At 67.1% G+C, this 15,070-nt stretch overlaps 1 protein-coding gene across 9 annotated transcripts; it reads left to right on the top strand.

Annotated features, from left to right (window-relative positions):
• The first annotated feature begins 30 nt into the window (after nucleotides 1–30).
• On the top strand, nucleotides 31–15,064 carry WDR90 (WD repeat domain 90). 9 transcript variants are annotated; one of them, XM_061400601.1, is made up of 43 exons: nucleotides 31–846; nucleotides 1,041–1,132; nucleotides 1,257–1,433; nucleotides 1,519–1,627; nucleotides 1,826–1,987; nucleotides 2,247–2,361; nucleotides 2,437–2,504; nucleotides 2,847–2,950; nucleotides 3,032–3,250; nucleotides 3,401–3,463; nucleotides 3,700–3,768; nucleotides 4,390–4,500; nucleotides 4,568–4,713; nucleotides 4,782–4,839; nucleotides 5,230–5,348; nucleotides 5,430–5,573; nucleotides 5,660–5,790; nucleotides 5,860–5,976; nucleotides 6,263–6,498; nucleotides 6,675–6,814; nucleotides 6,920–7,050; nucleotides 7,392–7,522; nucleotides 7,795–7,956; nucleotides 8,147–8,275; nucleotides 8,384–8,514; nucleotides 8,607–8,647; nucleotides 8,822–8,950; nucleotides 9,075–9,242; nucleotides 9,538–9,635; nucleotides 10,128–10,230; nucleotides 10,414–10,535; nucleotides 10,643–10,802; nucleotides 10,896–11,086; nucleotides 11,166–11,334; nucleotides 11,464–11,575; nucleotides 11,720–11,891; nucleotides 13,067–13,189; nucleotides 13,369–13,543; nucleotides 13,657–13,787; nucleotides 13,893–14,036; nucleotides 14,103–14,222; nucleotides 14,333–14,417; nucleotides 14,677–15,064. In XM_061400601.1, exons 1-43 carry the CDS (start codon nucleotides 546–548, stop codon nucleotides 14,832–14,834), a joined length of 5,766 nt encoding a protein of 1,921 aa, XP_061256585.1. In that variant the 5' UTR covers nucleotides 31–545; the 3' UTR covers nucleotides 14,835–15,064. The 9 variants fall into 9 exon arrangements, with proteins under 9 accessions (XP_061256585.1, XP_061256583.1, XP_061256584.1 ...); XM_061400599.1 differs by having other exon boundaries at nucleotides 13,893–14,222; XM_061400600.1 differs by having other exon boundaries at nucleotides 6,920–7,017; nucleotides 13,893–14,222.
• The last annotated feature ends 6 nt before the right edge of the window (nucleotides 15,065–15,070 follow it).

A 15,070-nucleotide genomic window follows, 5' to 3' on the forward strand; every position in this document is an offset into this window, starting at 1 on the left:
CAGGCCGGGCATGACTTGCTCAGTAGTCTCGTCTCCCCACAGCTGAAGCTCTGTCCAGCTCTGGCACTTAGCCTCCTGCCTAGCTGCCTTCCTGTGTCCTGGGCCAGGTCATTTTGCGTAGAAGTCTGTAAATGCCAGCCGATCCCACTGACACCCACGCCCCCTTCCTCTCCCTGTAATCATTGTCAGGTGTCGAAACCTGCTCTCAAGACCCAGAGATGTTACTTAACTGACCCTGAGATGGGGTCTCAGCCACGCAGAATTGGGGTCAGGTTTCAGGATGCCTGCTGTCGTATCTGAACCCCCCAGGTCTGGCGCGGAGCCTTCAGGGTCCTGTGAGGCCTGCAGCTGACATAAGAGCCTCCAGAGGGCTGGGCAGCAGCAGGGGAGGGGAGGACCACCCACGCCAAGTGCGGTCAGGATTTCTGGGCTGCGTCTCACTCCCATCGTGAACACGGGCCTCAAGATCAGGAACCTTCCGGATCAGACCCCACAGCTGGGGTGCCGGCGGTGCTAGAGCAAGCCCACGGGGTCCCGGCTTGGGGATGGCCGCAGAGGCCCGGGGGCGGAGGCTCCTGTCCCGTGGCAAGACAGCAATAAAGAGGAAGTGGCCGGACAGCAACTCGGGGCTACCGGAAGAAAGGCAGAGGGCGGAACTGGGGTCTATCCCCGCGCCAGGCCCCGCCCCGTGCCGCAGTCACGTGTCAGGCGCGGTGACGTACCTGCGGCCGTGCGGCGTCAGTGGCGCCGTTGCCGGGCTTCTGTTGCTAGGCACGCGCTGCGTGCCCTGCGTGCGGTGCGCGTCGGCAGAGGCGGGAAGCGCGAGCTGCGGCGCCATGGCGAGAGGTAGCGGCGCGCGGACCGGGGCTGGGTTTTGGGGTCCAAGGGCCCGCGCCGCCGCGCACGGGTTGGTGCTGAGACTCGCTCGCAGCCCAGTCTGCGTGCCGCGCTGGCCGTCACCGCTGGGGAGAGCGCAGGCCCTGCCGGGCCCTCCCTGGACCTGCGGTGGGCCTGGCACCTCACGTCCCCTTGTCCCCCAGTGTGGCAGCAGCCGTTCCTCAACGTCTTCAGACACTTCAAGGTGGACGAGTGGAAGCGCTCCACTAAGGAGGGCGACGTGGCCGCCGTGACGGTGAGTGGCCGGGGCGCCCGGCGGCGGTAGCGGCGGCATCTTTTCTCTTCTCTATGGACGCTTGTTTGCAGCCCTCCCGGCCTCCCCGGGCTTCAGGACGTCTATAAGACGTCTTTCTCTCCAGGACAAGACCCTCAAGTGCACCGTGTACCGCGTGCGGGGCTCTGTCTCTGCGAGCAACTACATCCAGCTCCCCAAAACCAGCACCCAGTCCCTGGGGCTGACTGGACGGTATCTGTACGTGCTCTTTCGGCCATTGCCCACCAAGCATTTCGTCATTCACCTGGATGTGTCCACTGAGGTGCTGATCTGGGAGAGGGGGGCCGCCCGGGGCCCTGCACTCCTGCGGCAGCCTGGACCCCTCATATCCATGCTGTGTCCCACAGGACAGCCAGGTCATCCGAGTGTCCTTCTCCAACCTCTTCAAGGAGTTCAAGTCCACAGCTACGTGGCTTCAGTTCCCCTTCATTTGTGAGGCTGGGACACCCAGGGAAGGTACCGTGCAGATGAGGCATGAATGGGACACAGGGATGGTCTGGGAGAGGCGTCCAGTCAGAAGGCTCAGGGGGAGGTCTGGGTGGGGGCCACGTGGTTGTGGCCGAGAGACTGGGAACAGGCCGAGGACACAGTGCTGTGGCTTGGTTGGTGAGAGGGTAGGTGCTGACTTTGGCACGAGTCCTGCATACCTGCCAGGTGTGGCCTCCCCTGGTGCCCGCTGGACCTGCCTGCAGCTTGACCTGCACGACATCCTGCTGGTCTATCTGCACCGATGCTACAGTCACCTGAAGGGCGTCAGGCTGTGTGCCAGCATGCTGGTCCGGAACCTCTACACCAGTGACCTGTGCTTCAATCCTGGTGAGGACCCCAGCTGTGTTAGCCTGCAGCCCACCTGCGTTTGCTCCCTGTGTGCTGCCCTCTGCTCCGTCCCTGGCACTCAGTGGAAATGCCCATGCTGTGCCAGCTTTGAGCCTCCCAGCTCCCAAGGCAGCCATCAGAGGGAGTGGTGGCTGGGCTGGTGGCCAGGCGGGACCCTGATGGCCCCTGGTTGAGACCCCTGGGCTGGGAGAGGGACCTGGATGGTTCCCTGGACCTGGACCATCTCTGCTCTTTGCAGCCGTCACTGTTGCTGAAGCCCGGCGTGCAAAACTGCCTGTCACCCCCATACCTCGAGAAATGGCTTTCCCAGTGCCAAAGGGGGAGAGCTGGCACGACCGCTATGTCCATATCCGGTGAGTGCTCTGCCGTCCCAGGCACAGGTTGGGCAGGGCCATCCCGGAAGCTGACTCTCCCTCTACCCCACCAAGGTTTCCGAGTGGCAGCTCGCATGTGCCCTCCAAGCTGGTACAGAAGAGCGGTTTCCCTCCTGAGGCAGGTGGGCCCGTGGGGCAGCGGTGACCGGGGTTCAGGTCTGCAGGGCCCACGGCGCTCGGCAGGAGAGGGGTCCTGATGCTGCATCTGGGGACCCCAGCAGTGTGGTGCCTGTAAGGGCGCAGGGAGGTGGCCTTGAGGCTCCGGAGCAGCGGGAGGCTGTGACTTGAGTGCTTGGGGCCTCAAACTTTGCTGCTGGGATGGGTGTTGGGGCCCCTGCTAGGTGGGCTGCTGCTGTCGGCGTGGCCCCTCTCCTGCAGAGGGGGCAAGGCCAGGCCCCCTGCCGCCCCTGCCCAGTGCCTTGTGCCTGTCTGCACTCTGCTCAGTCGGTTCTTCTCCGCTGCAGTCTTAGTGGGGCACGTGCCGCGGCTGCTCCCTTCCCCAGTGGCCTGTAGCAAGCCTGCGCGGGACAGCAGGGCCCTCATGGTCCAGAAGCATGACCCCGCAGCCGTGAGTGCCCGGCGCCCTTGGAGGTGGGGCTGTGGGTGCTGGTCTAAGGTGTGGTGCTCATGGGCACTTGTCCTCCTGCAGTCCCGCTGGGCCCCCTCCATGCCCAGGCCCCTTCCGGAGGTCAGCATGTCCTGTGAGCGCTCAGAGGTCTCCCGTGTGGCTGGCCCTGGTGGCTGTATCCAGGAGCCCTCAGCCTGGGCGGAGGCCACTGACGAGCATGCAGCTGGTGACGGCCTTCACGTGTCGGCCGGTCAGCCGACGGTGGAGCCCGCGGCCCCAGAGGATGCAGCTCCGCATGAGGTGAGGGCCTTTCCCGAGGAAGGTGGGGCTGGACTGCACCCCCGAGGGGGTTGCATGTGGATGAGCAGTGGATGGAGGGCTGTCGGGCTACTGCCTGCGGGGAATGGGCGAGGGGCGGGTGGTCCCCTCTGATGGTCCCTTCCCATCCAGTCTCCTGGCAGGAAGCAGAGCTTACCGGAGGCGGCTTTGGGCAAGAAGCGTTTTCAACAAAGAGTAAGAGAGCTGGTGCCCTGCCCCCAGCCCCAGTGGTCTGTGGGGGGTCCGCAGGACTGGGGCACCTGGAGGATCCAGCATTGTGACTGCAGTCCTGGCTTCCTGCCGCAGAGTGGCTGGCAGGAGCTCAGGACTGAATGGCTTTCTTGAGAGGCCGGAACTGGGTCTGGGCGGGGTAGCCCTGCTGCGACAGGGACCTTGCCACCTGGATCTCATTGTGCGTCTGCCTGTTTCAGAGCTTCCTCCCAGATCCGATCCTGAGGCTCAAGGGGGTCATCGGCTTTGGGGGTCACAGCACCAAATGGGTGAGGGATCCTGTGCTCTTGTTGGGTCTTACAAGCGTCAGCTACACCGAGCAGACGGCGGGCAGATGCTGCACTTCCCTGCCTTGGCTGTGGGTCTCTGAGCTCCCCTAGGCACCGGGTCCCCGCACTGCTGTGGTCACCCAGCCCAGCCCGCGTCCGCACATGCCTGGTGCGTCCTTGGTACTGTGATGTCCAGACACAGGCGGCCCTTTTTGTTGTGAGCACACAGCCGGGGTGGTGCCAGTCCAGATGCTCGAGCTTTGAGAGATCTGAGACCCTTGTTCATCCTTTAAGTCTTGGATGCGTGTCATCCAGCCAAGGGGGGCTTGGTGTGGGCAAGACAGGGTCCCTGTGGAGGCAGCCGTGGGAGAGGTGGCTGTGTGCTCACCAGGCTGTCCTGGATGTGGGCTCTGAGTCTTTGTGGGCTCTCAGCCTTTTGTTAGTTTAACCCTATAGTTCCCTGCTTAGCGGGAGCCCTGCCATGCCCACACACAACCAGGCTTTCTGTCCTTTGGGCTTATGCAACGCAGTGACTCCTGTGCTTGTGCTTCGGGGGGCTCACGTGTGGCGGGGAGTGAAGCTGACTAGCCTGTGACCTCAGCCTCTGGCCCCTGCTCGCAGGCCCTGTGGACCCCGGATGGGGCTGCTGTTGTGTACCCTTGCCACGCAGTTGTTGTCGTCCTGCACGTCGAAACCCGGGAGCAGCGTCTCTTCCTTGGCCACACAGACAAGGTGGGCACCCCTGGCCTGGGGCAGCCTGGTGTGCTGGCCTGTACCCTTCCTAACTCCCTGCCCCCAGGTCTCTGCTCTGGCACTGGATGGGAGCGGTTCGCTGCTGGCCTCGGCCCAGGCCCGGCCCCACAGCATGCTGCGTCTCTGGGACTTCCAGACGGGGAGCTGCCTGGCCCTGTTCCGGAGCCCGGTCCACACCATCTGCTCCCTCAGGTGGGTGAAGGGCCTCCGGGGGGGTGGGGGCCAGCCCCTGTGACGCTTACTGTCGCCTCTGTCCACAGCTTCTCCAACAGCGGGGAGCTGCTCTGCGGCGTTGGCAAGGACCGCCATGGGCGGACGGTAACTGGGCCGGCGGGGAGGTGGGGTGGCCGTCCAAGGGTACAGGCAGGCAGCAGGGACCCCCGTTGGCCTCCCCCAGCCTGGCCGGGCACCCCCAAGTCACACACTCCACAGGCACCTGTTTCGCCCTTGTGGGCGGAGCTGCCTTTCAAGTGACTGGCCTTGCTCTCTTTGCTGGCGAGTCCTGCAGGCCTGAGATGGATGTTTTTTCACGCCAGTGTCTGTGAAGCTGGGTGTTCCCTCGGGGCCTCCCCTCCACTTACGGTTGTGTCTTCTGCTCCTCTCTGCAGACACATCTGTGGACGCCCTGGGTGGGCACGTGCAGGTTTCTCTGACTTCTTTTGGAGATGCCGGGTGGGTGGGCGGGCACTCAGTGCAGGCTTGTTGCAGACGGTGCTGGTGTGGGGCGTGGCCCAGCTGGGGCGAGGCGGAGAGGCCATCATCCTTGCGCAGGCGCACAGCGACGCCGATGTCCAGGTGTTCCGGGTGGCCTTCTTCGACGAAGCCAGGTGACTGCCTGCCCTCTCTGGGTGCTGGGGCCGCTGAATTGTGAGCCCGCCCCTCGCCCCACTCACCTCCCACCCTCGCAGGATGGCATCGTGTGGGCGGGGCAATGTGCGGCTGTGGCGGCTCCGAGGTGGGGTGCTGCGCTCCTGCGCTGTGGACCTGGGGGAGCACCACGCTCTGGAGTTCACCGACCTGGCCTTTGGGCCAGCCCAGGATGGCCACACGCTGTGAGTACCCCCCTCCCCGCCCCCTTCCCTGAAGGCCCGTCGCCCCGCCCCCGCCGCCACAGCCCTCACCTGCCGCTCCCTGGCAGCTACGTGTGCAGCCGCAGCGGCCACATCCTGGAAATTGACCACCAGCGCATGGCCGTGCGGCATGCTCGCCGCCTCCTGCCCTTGCAGACCCCCCGTGACCCCCTCGCACAGAAGCAGACCTTCAGTTCGGGTAGGTGGGCCTTGCTGTGCAGGGGGAGGGGCCCTGCTGCTGGGGGCTGACCCGGCTCCCCCCACCCAGGCCCCGGCATCGCCATCAGCAGCCTCGGCGTCTCCCGGTCCGCGTGCGCCGTGGGCTCCGAGGATGGCTACCTGCGCCTCTGGCCGCTGGACTTCTCCTCCGTCCTCCTGGAGGCAGGTGGGGCCTGCACACCACCTCGCCCCCGGGGTGGCACAGGAGGGCCGTGTCCCCAGGCTGGACAGCGTGGGGCTCCACGGGGCTGTGTCCTGAATCTGGGAGTGGGTAGTCACGGGGGCGGTGCTGGTCCTAGCTCACAGGGAGACGGGGCTCCAGGCTGCAGGAAAACACACTTCTCGCTGTCTTGGACAAGGGGCTAGGGGTTGGTTCAGCCTGCACGGGTGGGCCCTGGTGCGGGACCCGCCCCACTGCAGGCCCAGGCGGTCACCAAGCCCCCTGCCTGCAGAGCACGAGGGGCCAGTCACCTCTGTCCGCGTCAGCCCCGGCGGCCTGCGTGTGCTGTCCACCACGTCCTCGGGTCACCTGGGCTTCCTGGACGTCCCGTCCCAGGAGTATCGCATGCTGGTGCGCTCCCACACCGCCCCAGTGCTGGCCCTTGCCATCGAGCGCAGCCGGGGACAGCTGGCCACTGTGTCCCAGGACCGCACTGTGCGCGTCTGGGACTTGGCGACCCTGCAGCAGGTGAGGTGTGGCCAGAGGGGCGCCGGCTGGGAGGGCGGTCTGGAAGCCGCACGCCATACTGAGGCCCGGCGGGCGGGCCCTGGGTTCTGCCCGGGTTTGGGGCCCGAGGTTCAAGCCCTCTGGGGAGACTGGCTCTCGGGGCCCCGCCGTCTGCCCTGACATGCCCCTCCCCACAGCTGTATGACTTCATGTCGCCCGAGGAGGCCCCGCGTGCTGTTGCCTTCCACCCCACGCAGCCGACCTTCTTCTGCGGCTTCAGCAGCGGGGCCGTCCGCTCCTTCAGCCTGGAGTCCGCCGAGGCCCTGGTGGAGCACAGGTGGGTGCCCAGGCGGGCCTGCCCCACAGATGCCCGCGGTGGACGCCGCCCTCTGCTGCCCCTGGACACCTTGTGGGCGTCCCCACACCTTTCCGTGTGGCGCAGGTGTCACCGAGGAGCCATCACCAGCCTGGCCGCCAGCCCTGACGGTCGCTTCCTGTTCAGCGCCTGCTCCCGGGGCACCCTGGCCCAGTACCACAGCGGTGCGCCCCGGTGCCGCGTCCTGCGAGTAGCAGGTCAGGCCCCCATGCCCAGCCCCGCTTGGACCTCCCAGTACCTCCCTGACCACGGCACTGTGTTCCATAGCCTCACTCATAGACCCCCGGGGCAGGTGTGATCTTAGGACTGCCCGGCACTCCCCAAGTGGGAGATCAGAGTGCGCCCACCCTGCGCCAGGAGGGGGTGATCGCCTGCAGCCCGAGCACCAGAGGGCAGGGCCAGGCCCCCATGGACACTGTGTCTCTGGCCAGCCAGGCAGTCTCTGGGTGGTCACTGGGAGAGCCCCGGCGCTCGGGCAGTGCATGTTGCCGTGGGGTCTGCCCTGCCCGGCTGACTGCCCGCCCCTGTGTGCTGGCAGCTAACGTGGTGTGCCAGGAGGCCTGCCCAAGCTCCAGCATCATGGTGGTCAGCAGGGACAGCCGCCTGCTGGCTTTCGTGGGTCCCTCCAAGTACACGGTGAGCGTCGTGGACACAGCCTCGCTGGATGAGGTGAGTCAGCCGGAGCCTTGCACGTGAGTGCTGAGGGTGCACAGACCCCATGGGCACCCCTGACCCTGGTGGCTGGGTTGTTCCTGTGGGCGGGAGGCCACACTCGTTGCAGAGAGGACCCAGGCCCTGGGCCCCTTAGGGGCATAGAGGACCCATGAGCTGTGGGTGGCTGGGCAGGGCAGAGTGCCTGAGGCTGCCCACGACCTGGGCCTCTGCTTGGGGGCCCCAGCTCCGCCTGGAGTTCGTGGGGGCAATACTTGCTTCTCCCACAGCTTCTGAAGGTTGACGTCAGTGCCCTGGACCTGGCTGGCAGCTGCCTGGACTCAGCTGTGGCCCTCTGCTTCGGCCCCTCACCCCCCAGCCACCTGCTGGTGTCCACGTCCTCCAACACGATCACTGTGCTGGACGCCAGGTCAGGCCGCGTGGTGCGGCAGGTGAGCCCAGGCCATGGCTGGCGACCTGGCTCCTCTCCTCCCGGCTCCGGCCTTGGTGCTCCCGGCGCCCGCGGCGGGGCGGCCCTGGGCTGCCTGCTGCTCCCCGGTGGCTGCGCGCTGGGGAGGGCTCCCCCGGCCGGCGGTCCTGGGTGCGCCCACCTTGCCTCGCAGCAAGTGCACTCTCCTGCAGCTGTCCTGTGGCCACCCCGCGGCCTGTGTCTCCCTGGCCCTCAGCGCGGATGGCCGCTTTCTGCTCACAGCCGCCGAGCGGGCTGTCAGGCTGTGGGACTACACAACGCAGGCTGGCCTCAGCTGCCAGGTGTGTGTCCCAGGCGGGTGGGCAGGAGGGTGGAGGACGGCCCTGGGTGCCCCGGGCTGACAGTGCGCAAGGGCCGTGCCTCAGGTCTGGGCGACACTGCCACCCCAGGTGTACATTGGCCACTCGGAGCCGGTGCAGGCCGTGGCCTTCACCCCCGACCAGCAGCAGCTCCTCAGCGTGGGAGACGCCATCTTCCTCTGGGACATTCTGGTTCCCCGTGAGGGCTGGTCCCCAGGCAGGTAGGTGTCTGCCTTCACTTGAACCTGCCAGGCCTCTCTGGGCACCCGCCACCCCCAGCACACGCTGACAGCCTCTCCTGTCGCCTCTGTAGCGTCCAGGGTGCTCCCAGGCCCCCCCTGACCTGCGAAGCAGGTGAGTGGCCCCACCACGCTGGCAGGCCCTGCGGTGACCCCTGGTGTGGGAGGCACACGCTAATGCTGGCTGGGGCCCCAGGCCAGAGCTGGTTGGGAGAGGGGGGCTGGCATGCCTCCTGCTCTGTGCCCCCACTCCTCGTCTCTGAGCACAGCCTGGCTCCTCCATCCGCAGGCCCGGGTGCAGGAGAGCTGGACGGCGTGGCGTCCGGGGCCAGAGCGCCCCCCCAGCAGGTGTCCGTGTCACCCCCGGCACTCCCGCCCGAGCCGGGCCTCTGTGCTGAGCCCCCTGAGGGCTTTGACGGTGAGGGTGGGGGTCCTGGGAGGGGGAGGCTCCCCCCTACGTGCTCCGCTGCTCCTGGCCTGGGGGCGGGCTGGGGGCTCAGAGCGCCTGCTCCCCACCCCTGCTGTCTCCCCAACCTCCCCAGGTGCCCTCTTCCCGTCAGACGAGAGCCACGGCCCCGAGGATCTCCATCAGGCCTCAGGCCCGTCCGTGCTGGTGCAGAAGGAGGCTGGCCGGGCTGACGATGGGGCCTGTGGGGTGACAGGAGGCCCCTGGGACCTTGGCAGGCGTCCCCACCCCTGTGGCTGGCCCCGTAAGCAGGGGCAGGGCAGCAGCATGGGATGGGGTCCCTCGTAACTGGGCTAGGGCCCAGGTGCCTGTACCTCGTGGGCTCTAGGTGGTCTAAGGACAAAGCCAGCTGCCCCGGCAGACAAGGGGGGGTCACCTGCAGGGCAGATACCCTGAGGCCCCGGTCAAGCCAGGCGGGCAGGGCAATGTGGCCCGCCAGTGCCCTCTGATTCCAAGCATCTGACCAGCCAGGGCAGGGCGACAGCGGGGAGGTCGCTGTGTGGTCCCAGAGGTCCACAGCCTCTCACCCTGCCCGACAGGCACCTGCAGCACAGTGGGAGCCAGGGCCCGGACCCTCGCTCGCCCGGACTCCTACAGGCACTTCACTGCGCGCTACAAGGCCTCCTCACTGGCCCAGGTGGGCGGGGCGGGGGTCCTCCTGGTTCTGGCCACTGACGGATGCTGTGGAGGCTGAGCTCAGGCAATGCAGCCTGTGGTGTCCGAGGGGCTCCCCCATTGTCAGCAGTGGTTCCTGGCGTGTCCCTGGGGCATTTCCCTGGGCTAGAGGCTGCTGGTCACCCTCCATCTCAAGCCCGGTCCGTGTCCCCAGCGGGCTGGTTAAGGCTCGCTTCCGTGCCAGTGGGACCGGGAGTGTCCTGTGTGCGCGCCCATCCCCGCCCCCCCCCTCCCCCGACCAAGGCCTCCTCCAGGCTCCTCCCTGCCCTGCCCAGGTCTCCCCGCACCCCAGGCTTTTCCCAGGAGCCCCTGCCTGGCCTCCCTTCTCTCCTGTCCTCCCAAACTCCTGCCCTCTGCCGCCTCACCCCTGGAGCCACACCTGCGGGCTCCATCCAGGCCTGGCCTGAGGGCAGAGTCTAAGGTGGGGACCCACGTCCTGGTCGCTTCCCCACAGGGCCTCTCCCTGCCACCTGCTGGTGACGAGTGGTTGCGTCTGAAGGCCGTCGTGGGCTACAACGGGAACGGGCGCACCAACCTGGTCTGGAGCCCAGACACGGGTGTGGCCACGGCCCAGGGGCTGCGGGGGGCCTGTCCTGATGCTCCTCTGGGCCCCCTGCCCCCCCCCCCCCCCGCCTTTCTCCGTGGGTGGCGGGGGGGGACGCGGGTGTGAGCCCCTGTGGCTGGGCCTGCGGGGAAGCGTGCCATGGTGTGCTGACCCACCGGGCTCTGTCTGCCCACAGGCTTCTTCGCCTACACGTGCGGCTGCCTGGTGGTGGTGGAGGACCTGCACTCAGGCGCCCAGCAGCACTGGCTCGGCCACCCAGAGGAGATCTCCACGCTGGCCCTCAGCCACGACGCCCAGGTGCCCGCCCTGTGGCCCCCTGTACAGGCCTGGAGCTGAGGTGCCCCTGCAACCCGAGCGGGCCCGTGGACTGCACCCTCCGTGCTGACCGTGCTCCTCACCGCCAGGTCCTGGTCTCAGCCTCCGGCGGAAGCAGCACTGCCTCCCGCTGCCAGATCCGTCTCTGGGACGTGCCCCGGGGCTCCTGCCGGCAGCTCCTCTCTCACCACGACTCTGCAGTCCAGGCGCTGGCTTTCTCACCAGACGACAGGCTCCTTGTCACACTGGGTCAGTGGACGGGGGTGGAGGATGGTGGTCTCTGAGCCCCTGCCAGTCCTGGGACCCCTGGGCTGCTGACACGGGCCCTTTGCGTCTCCCCAGGGGACTGTGGCGACGGCACCCTGGCCCTGTGGAGCACGGCCACCTGTGAGCTCCTGTCCTCCACGTGCCTCCCAGAGCCGGTGCACAGCATGGCCTTCAGCCCTTGGCACGCCAGCGAGCTGGCCTGCGTGGGCCGGGGTGTCCTCACCCTGCAGCTGCTGTGGGGGCAGGCGGGTGACGTCAGCCTCCAGGTGCCGGGGCTGGGAGGTGGCCTTGGAGGACGGGATGGGGCGCCCCGGGCGTGGCTGACCCCTGCTGTTCTCCCACCAGGCCAACCGGGAGCCAGTCCCCGAGGAGGCGGGGGGCTGCGAGCTGAGCTCGCTCTGCTACGGGGCCCCGCCCTTGCTGTACTGCGGCTCCAGCGAGGGCCAGGTGTCCGTGTGGGACACACGTGCCGGCCGCTGCTTCCTGGCCTGGGAGGCGGACGATGGCGAGATCGGTGGGTATTTGACGAGCCCACGGCCCTTGGGGCACCGTTCCCCTGGGAGTCACAGTGCCGGGGCGGTGCGATGCCCTCTGGAGCCCCAGGCCTCTGGGGACGCGGCTCACGCCAGCTCCCATTCCCCAGGAGTGCTGCTGTGCTCAGGGACCTGGCTGGTCAGCGGCAGCAACACACGGCGGCTGCGCCTGTGGGCTGTGGGGGCCGTGTCGGAGCTGTGGCGCAGGGGCTCGGGGGCCAGGTGAGCGTGCGTGCTGTGTCCGGAGCTAGCGCTCCAGCCGGCTGGACCCGCCCCCCAGGGGTGTGCTCGGGCAAGTCAGGGCCATGGGCTTATCCACCTGGCGCCCTGGCCTCCCGCCGCTGCCCTGTGATCCCTGCTCTCCAGGTCCAGTTCCGTGTTTCTGGAGCGTGAGCTGACCCTCGACGGGGCCGTCGTGAGTGCGGTCTTCCACGACAGCATGGACATGGGCGTGGTGGGCACCACAGCGGGCACGCTCTGGTACGTCAGCTGGGCCGAGGGCACCAGCACTCGCCTCATCAGTGGCCATCGGAGCAAGGTGAGTGCCGGGCCACTGCTCACACAGGTGGGAAGCCTCCTCGCTCCTTCCCCCTTGCCCGTGGGTGCGGTGTCCGCTAGGCGTCCCCGCAGCAGCCCCAGGCCCCATGGCCTTCGCGACCCTGCTTGTCCCACCCCTTTTCTTGTAGATTACTTGGAGAAAGCTGGTCGTCCTTGCTGGGATCCCCCACCAGCGGGGCTGGGTGTGCCCCTCTAGGATCCCCTGGGTCTGGAGGCCGGGCCGGGGTCTAGGCAGGGCCAGCCAGTCGCGTTGACTCCCTGGGGAGCACTGTGTCTCTCCAGCAGTGCCCGTGTCTGGTGGCGGTGGCAGTGGCCTTGTTGGTACCGAGTCCCCCAGAGCTGGTGCTGACTTTGGTCCCGCCTCCCGAGGGGCACACGTGCTCCAGGCCCTCCCTCTGTGGCTCTGCCTGACCCCAGCCTGCCTGCCCCAGTTCTGTGCCCCTCCAATGGGAACTGGGCTTAGAGGTCCCGGTTTGAGGGCCAGAGGGCCCAGCACTTCTCACCCAGGCAGGGCTCGATTTTTAGCTTTTTATTCCAATTCAAGACTTGGCTTTTGTCCACACATCATTGGTGCATGGTCTTCATCTCACTTTTCTTATACCAGAGACCCTGATTCTGCGTAATCTTTCTTTCCACACACCTGACGATCTCAAGCCACCCCCCACTGCGCACCGCCCCCCCCCCCCCTTGAGGCCTGGTTAACAGCACATCCTTTAGTTCAGTCTGTGGTCCCCAGGAGTCCTGTGTTCTGGGTTTTGTCAGAACAGTTCTTTTTGTCACGTCCCAGCAAGTGGACGGTAAAGTTCAACTGACTGGTGGGCTTCACATTTCACCCAGGCTTCATGGGGGAACTCGGGAGAGGGTCTTCACCCAGGCCTCATGGGGGACCTTCCTTGGGAGGGAGCCTTACTTCCCCCAGGCCTCGTGGGGGGACCTCGGGAGGGGCCTTCACCCAGGCCTCGTGGGGGACCTGGGGAGGGGCCTTCACCCAGGCCTCGTGGGGGACCTCTGGAGGTTGGGACAGTGAGTTTGTGTCACGTGGCAGGGCTGGGGCCTGGCAGACTCCAGGGGGAGGCGGATGCTCTCCAGAGCCACATGGCTAGGCTGTGTTCCTCCTTGGCCGTGGGCCTCAGGCAGGCTGGTGGCTCCTCACAGGTGAACGACGTGGCCTTCAGCCCCAATGAGTCCCACTGCGCCACGTGCAGTGATGACGGGAGCGTGAGGGTGTGGTGCGTGGCTAGCACGGAGCTGCTGATCCAGTTCCAGGTGCTCAGCCAGGTACTCAGCGGGGCTGGGGGCACGCCCGGGGCTGGGGGTATATCCGGGTCGAGCCCGGGCCAGGTCCCCGCTGGCCTGGCCTCTTGCAGGCCCCACGGCCTTCCTCCGGCCTTGGTGTCTGGCTGGGCCCGGGCCCCGCCCCTCCGGGGGTCCTGACGATTTCCGCTGGTGGTCCCCAGAGCTGCCTCTGCCTGGCTTGGAGTCCCCCGTCGTGCGGACGCCCAGAAGAGGAGCACGTGGCAGCGGGCTACAGCGACGGGACTCTGCGGGTCTTCAGCATCGCACGCTCGGCCGTAGAGCTCAAGATGTGCCCGCACGCGGCTGCACTCAGGGCCCTTGCCTTCTCCGCTGACGGTGAGGCTGGGCTCCCGGGGGCGGCATGGCTCTGTGGCTCTGCCTGGCCCAGGTCGCGCCTTTGGGCTGAAGGCTGGGCGCACAAGTGACAGCAGGGGGTCTGCCTGGCCCAGGTCAGACCATCATCTCTGGAGACAAGGACGGGCTCGTGGCCGTGAGCCGCCTGCGCACAGGGATGACCTTCCGGGTGCTGAGTGACCATCGCGGCGCCCCCATCTGCACTCTCCAGAGCACGAGGAAGGAGGTGACATGGTTGGTCCTTCCTGGGCGGGGCTCGCACAGGCTGGGGTGCTGGCAGGACGGGGTGGGAGAACAGGGCAGGCAGCACCACCAGCCCTTGTTCCCCCAGTGTGGAGACTTCGGGGCAGAGGGCACGGACCTGTGGCTGGCCGCCAGCGGGGACCAGCGAGTCAGCGTGTGGGCCTCTGACTGGCTGCGGGACCACTGTGAGCTCGTGGATTGGTTGAGCTTCCCAGCACCCGGCCTCACAGAGGTAAGAGTCCCGACGGCCCCGTGGGCACAGTGCCCCCGGCTCCCACCCTGCACTGTGCCCCCACAGGTTCCCGGCTGCTTGCCACCCTCGCTCGCCGCCTTCTGCCCCTGGGACCCGGCGGTGCTGGTGTGTGCAGGCCTCGGCGTGTACCCTGAGGTGGTCTTCTACAGCCTCCGCCAGAAGCAGGCACGTGTACCTCGCTGTGGTCCTGGGAGCCTGAGGGACCCAGGGCTGGGGAGGGACAGGTCTCAGGGCCAGGGGCCCCTCCCCCAGAGCCTCATGCTTGCTGCCCGCAGGTGGTGGAGAAGATCCCGCTGCCTTTCTTTGCTGTGTCCATGAGTCTGTGCCCTGGGGCCCACCTTGTGGCCATTGGCTTCTCTGGTGAGTGCTGGTGACTCGAGTCGGGCCGGCTGGGCACTGCTGTGTTCCCTCACAGAGCCATACTCTTCACCATTGGGCCCCGGGTTTCTTGTCCCTGAAAGTGGACTGAGGATACCACTCCTGGGGCTCACAGACAGGATCTGTGAGGGGGTGGGGCGCCAGGTTCCCCAGCGAGGCACCAGCTCCATCTGGAGAGAGGGCCAGGGGGCAGCAGGCCCCCCGCCCCCGCCCTGGCCCAGCCCCTGCTGTCTGCCTGCAGAGCGCATGGTACGGCTGCTGGACTGCGCATCGGGGGCCGTACAGGACTTCTCGGGCCATGACGACTCTGTGCAGCTGTGCAGGTTCGCCCCGTCAGCCCAGCTGCTCTTCACGGCGGCCCACAGCGAGATCTTGGTGTGGGAAGTCACAGGCCGCTGAGCCCTGCCACTCAGCTGGGCCCCTGGCCTGGGCAGAGGCTTGACTGAGAAGCTGGGTCCGCCCCGGGCCTTGTGCTGGTTCCGTCGGCCCGGTGGGCTCTCCGCACCGGCACCTTGGGAGCATGTGTGAAGCATCAGGACCTTGAACGTGTGTGAAGTACTCGGAGCTCTTCTCCCTTGGGGTTTTGTTTTTGCCTTGTACAGTTCAAATAAATGTGCGTGTAGCGGTGAGACATC

Source organism: Bos javanicus, chromosome 25 (assembly GCF_032452875.1).
Source record: "Bos javanicus breed banteng chromosome 25, ARS-OSU_banteng_1.0, whole genome shotgun sequence".
Taxonomy (NCBI): Eukaryota; Metazoa; Chordata; class Mammalia; order Artiodactyla; family Bovidae; genus Bos; species Bos javanicus.

Coding starts and splice junctions, on each gene's coding strand:
- WDR90 (XM_061400599.1), top strand. CDS start 546: ATGGCCGCAGAGGCCCGGGGGCGGAGGCTCCTGTCCCGTGGCAAGACA. Junction 7,957..8,146: donor CAGGCCGCGTGGTGCGGCAG/GTGAGCCCAGGC, acceptor ACTCTCCTGCAG/CTGTCCTGTGGCCACCCCGC. Junction 13,788..13,892: donor TCCAGAGCACGAGGAAGGAG/GTGACATGGTTG, acceptor TTGTTCCCCCAG/TGTGGAGACTTCGGGGCAGA.